Source organism: Bos grunniens, chromosome 13, assembly GCF_055505025.1.
Source record: "Bos grunniens cultivar Pamir isolate PY7600 chromosome 13, Bosgru_T2T1.0, whole genome shotgun sequence".
Lineage (NCBI taxonomy): Eukaryota > Metazoa > Chordata > Mammalia > Artiodactyla > Bovidae > Bos > Bos grunniens.
This window is the reverse complement of record NC_141177.1, coordinates 45,198,318-45,202,901: the sequence shown is the minus strand read 5'-3', so window position 1 is coordinate 45,202,901 and position 4,584 is coordinate 45,198,318. Positions and strand designations below refer to the sequence as shown.

The 4,584-nt window shown below is 50.5% G+C and overlaps 1 protein-coding gene across 1 annotated transcript; it reads left to right on the top strand.

Annotated features, from left to right (window-relative positions):
* Positions 1 to 368: 368 nt before the first annotated feature.
* On the top strand, positions 369 to 4,416 carry PET117 (PET117 cytochrome c oxidase chaperone). The gene is made up of 2 exons (XM_086333822.1): positions 369 to 551; positions 4,208 to 4,416. Exons 1-2 carry the CDS (start codon positions 456 to 458, stop codon positions 4,355 to 4,357), a joined length of 246 nt encoding a protein of 81 aa, XP_086189948.1. The 5' UTR covers positions 369 to 455; the 3' UTR covers positions 4,358 to 4,416.
* Positions 4,417 to 4,584: the final 168 nt, after the last annotated feature.

Below are 4,584 nucleotides of genomic sequence, written 5' to 3'. Positions count from 1 at the left end.
CGCGCTCCGAGGGGACGCGCGCGGCGGAGGGGACGCGCGCGGCGGAGGGTCCTCAAGGTACTCAAGCCCGGAATCTTGCCTCCCGACACTTCTGCCGCAGAGGACGGCGGATGAGAGGAGGGGGCTCAGGCCTCCAAACACCGTCCCGGGTGGTGATGCCGGGGCCAGCTCTGGGCAGGGGCTCTTGGAAGTTGTCCCTTTTCCAGCCCGCAGGGCAGGGAGATGATCTGGTCCCTCGGGTACCCGCCAGGCCCCACCAGAAGTCACGCTCTGCGGCGGAGTAAGGACAGCGCTCGGCGCTCGACTCCCCGCGCCTGGCGGCGACCGGGCTCTGCGCTCGAGGCATCGCGCCTGGCCCCGCCCCTGGCGGCGATGCTCACTCGGCGGCGGCGGCGGCCCCGGGCCTCAGGCGCTGCGAGCAGAGCTCGCGGCCGGCAGGCAGGCAGGCGACGGGGATGTCGAGACGCTCCAAGGTGGTGTTGGGCCTCTCGGTGCTGCTGACTGCGGCCACCGTGGCGGGCGTGCATCTGAAGCAGCGGCAGGACCGGCAGGTCGGTGTTCCAGGCCCGCCCGGTTCGGGCCTCGGGCCTGGCTCCGCGTGGTGCCTCTTTTCCTCGCCTTTCCTCCCTTCTCCGGGGCCGGGGGACCCCCTTCTCCTTGGGAGGAACGGTCCTGGGGGTGAGGGGGGAGTCCCCGGGTACACTGGGCTCCGAGACGCCCCCCACCCCGGCCCCCGGGCCCGCCGGGGTCGGAGCGCGGGAGACTGACCGTCTGCGTTGTGTCTCTCAGTTCTCGGGTCTTCCGTTTCCCAATCGGTCAGCGTGACCCCCGGGCGCAAGCCTTGGCCCCGAGCTCGTAGGGAAGAAAGAAGAGGAAGAGCAGCTGGTCGTGGGTCTGAGGGTCGAGCGAGGGGAGTGGCTCGGGGCGGCGGAGCCTGGGTCGCCCCGGGTGGGCACAGGCAATGGGGGGAGAGGAGTCGGTGCGTGTGCGGGTGGTGCGGAGATGCTGCCGGCGAGGCCTCTGTCCTGTTCCACTCTCTGGAAATCGGCAGACGAGGCCGACGGTGGTACAGGGATTTAGCGGAGGGAATGGAATGATTAACGATGACAGGACATGGAGGAGATGAGAGATTTGGGCTTAAAGTAGGGCTCTAAGGGACTTCCTGGTGGCTCAGAGGGTAAAGAATGTGCCTGCAATGCGGGAGACCTGGGTTCCATCCCTGGGTGGGGAAGATCCCCTGGAGGAGGACATGGCAACCCGCTCGGGTACTCTGGCCTGGAGAATTTCCATGAACAGAGGAGCCTGGGGGGCTACAGTCCATAGGGTCGCGAAGACTCCGGCACGACTGAGCAACTAACACAGCTAAGGGGATAGCTTTCCGAACAGAGGCAGGAGGCTTCCTTCTCTAAGAAGGAAAAGATGGTGATGGGAGGAAATTTGACAAGGGGGTTGAGAATGCTGTAGCGGATGTAACTCTGAGGTCAGGGAGCAGGGGTTTTTCCGAGTGTAGAGTAAGGCTGGGCTCAAGCTTGGTTCTGACCCCCAGCTACAAGTGCCAGTATTCCTGGGAAGTTTTTTTTTTTTTTTTATTAAATACCGTGAAACCGCCTGGGTCCTGCTCCAGACCTGTCAAATCAGAATCTCTTGCGGGTGTGGATCCTGCTTAAGTATGTTTTAAAAGCGACCCAGGGGTTCTAACATGCAGCCAGAGTTGAGAACTGCTGTTAGAATGCGAAAAGTGAAAGGTTTAGATATTTTTAAGTTAGAGGTGAAGGTTGACCAGAATAACTTGTGTTTGTTATCCGTCCAGTCATTCATGTGGCTTACTTCCTGGGAAAGAGGAGGACATGTGATTTGACATGGTTGGGTGTGTTGGGAGGTTCAGGGAAGCAAGAAATAAATCAGTGGTTGGCGTGGTCCCCCGTTGTTTCCTGACTGTCTACCACATACCAGGCACTGTACGGAGCACTCATCCTCACAGGAAGCCAGCAAAACTGGCAGTACTACCTGAGGAGTAAGAACTGCACCAGGAGCTGGGTTCCAGGTATAAGAGTTATGGTAATGAAGAGGTCTGGGTGGTCAGCACAGTTGTGAACTGGAAGTCCCAGGAAGGGTGTGCCAGGCAGTTGGCACAGATCTTGAAACTTGGGGGGGAAACTAGCAAATGATGGATGGAGAACAAGAACCTAAGCCATGTGCCAAAGTCTGAGAAAGGAAGGGAGGACCTCAGAGCAGGTGTGGAAGGTGTGGGCTTCAGGGGTTGGGTGGGGTGTGTCAATGTGTCCTGACAGGAGGCCCACAGGACAGGAGCTGGGGAGGGAAGAGTAGAATGAGAGCTTCCGATTCTGTCTGGAGATCTGGCTAAGGGCGCAGGGTTCAAGACAGATGGGTTTCAGTTGTGTATCAGTCCCAGGACTCTTAAATTTCTTAGCTCCCTGATGATGAGCACTGAAGCTCCAGGCCTGGAGGAGGGCCAGCACCGAGGTACTTGGTGAGTTGTTAAAGTAGACATAATAGTAAATTTAAAAACCAAAAACAAACAGATCTGTAACTTGGTGCTTGTTGATGAATTGCAAGCTAGCCTTGCAGATGGAGATACTTACCTTGTAGTTTATTTGAAAGAGGTCTGGTTTAAAATTAAAAAAACAAAAACAAAAAAACATTTACCCAGGTCCCATGCCCTGCCCCCATTATTCTGCCTCACAGGCCACTGTTAGGAGAGTATTTAATGACCTGTAAACTATAAAATGTTTGTTATTAATAATGACTGGATTGATGCTTCAGGAAGTCATCTTAGATGCCACATTCATGTTCTGGAACCTTCTGTCATTAGTGTTTGTGAAAGTAATTGCCATTGGTGGGCCTTTGTTTTTCCTCTGCTGATAGCTTTCTTTTTTTCCCCTTCTCTGCCCATTAGGTAATTGATGGTAATTCTGTGTAATTTTTACTTATTCTGTTTATGTAACAGAACAAGCCACGTTCTTTACTTTCTCGCATTCTTAAACTGTGTTCAAATTTTAGTACTTTTTTTCTATGATATTTATTATTCAGCTAGGACAATTGCTAATAGGAATGTAGTTCACAGTTACTTTAACTCTCATCAAGGTTTTTTTTGGGGGGCAGGGGACATAGGTGGCCTGCAGGGTCTTTGTTCCCCAACCAGTGGAAGCGGAGATTCTTAACCACTGGACCGCCAGGGAGTTCCCTCCTCAAATTTTTATTTAGCTCTCTTTTTTTCTTCTGTTTCTTTTTCGTTTGTTGTTTTTCACTTGTTTTATTTTTTTCCATTGCTCTCAAATTTTTAAAGTATCATATATCAACTAAACTTCTAAAATTCAGCACAGTGGCAGTTTTTCTTTCTTTTTTTAAAAAGAGATTTATTTTTGGCTGTTGAGTCATTGTTGCTGTGCTTGGGCTTTCTCTGATTTCAGGGTGTGGAGGCTACTCTTTGTTGCAGGTTGCAGTGCTCAGGCTTTTTACTGTGGTGGAGTACAGACTTGAGGGTGTTGAGGCACATCCGCTAAATAGTGGTACACAGGCTTAATGTTGCCCTGAAGCATGGGGAATCTTCCCAGCAGAAGCAGGGATCAAATCTGTGTCCCCTGCATTGGCAGGAGGATTCTTACCCACTAGACCACCAGGGAAGCCCCAGTTTTTAATTTTTAATTGTTATTTACCATATTTGTATTAAATGATGTGGACTTCCCTAAAAGACAATAAGAAGTCTGTAATAATACTATGACAGTCTACCAAGTTAATTTTATGGTTTCTTTATTACATTTATACAGTAAATTGGGAGAAGGCAATGGCACCCCACTTCAGTACTCTTGCCTGGAAAATCCCATGGACGGAGGAGCCTGGTAGGCTGCAGTCCACAAGGTCACTAAGAGTCGGACACGACTGAGCGACTTCACTTTCATTTTTCACTTTCATGCATTGGAGAAGGAAATGGCAACCCACTCCAGTGTTCTTGTCTGGAGAATCCCAGGGACAGAGGAGCCTGGTAGGAGGCCGTCTATGGGGTCACACAGAGTCGGACACGGCTGAAGCGACTTAGCAACAGCAGCATACAGTAAATTAAAATAGTAATTGGGTAGTTGGAATCTAAAAGTTTTAACTGTATCTAAACTGTGTTTTAGATTTGAATGATACAAGGATGGGAACTACCTGTTCCAGTTTTACTGAAATCTGTTTCTTACATTTTTAGAGGCTTCATGATGGAGTGATCAGAGACATTGAAAGGCAGAATCGGAAAAAAGAAAATATTCGTCTTTTGGGAGAGCAGATTCTTCTGACTGAGCAACTTGAAGCAGAAAGAGAGAAAATGGTGTTGGCAAAGGGATCTCAAGAAACGTGACTTGAAGTGTGTGTGAAGTATTGATGAAAGAGACAGCATTCAATGTGTGTGTTGATGGAGAACAGCTTAGTGAAATCTTTTTTACTCACTGTCCTTTTAAACTTGATCAGAAAAAGGACAATGGCTCATATATTCTAAATAATGTCTTTAGAGCCCCTTGTGTCTGCGTAGAGGTGTCCAAGGATTGGAGTTGTTCCTGAGAACCCTGACCCTGTGAGCCGGGAGGG

Excerpts from the sequence above, each read along its gene's own strand:
- PET117 (XM_086333822.1), top strand. The coding sequence starts at position 456 with ATGTCGAGACGCTCCAAGGTGGTGTTGGGCCTCTCGGTGCTGCTGACT. Across the intron at positions 552-4,207 it reads AGCAGCGGCAGGACCGGCAG|AGGCTTCATGATGGAGTGAT; the intron begins GTCGGTGTTCCA and ends TTACATTTTTAG.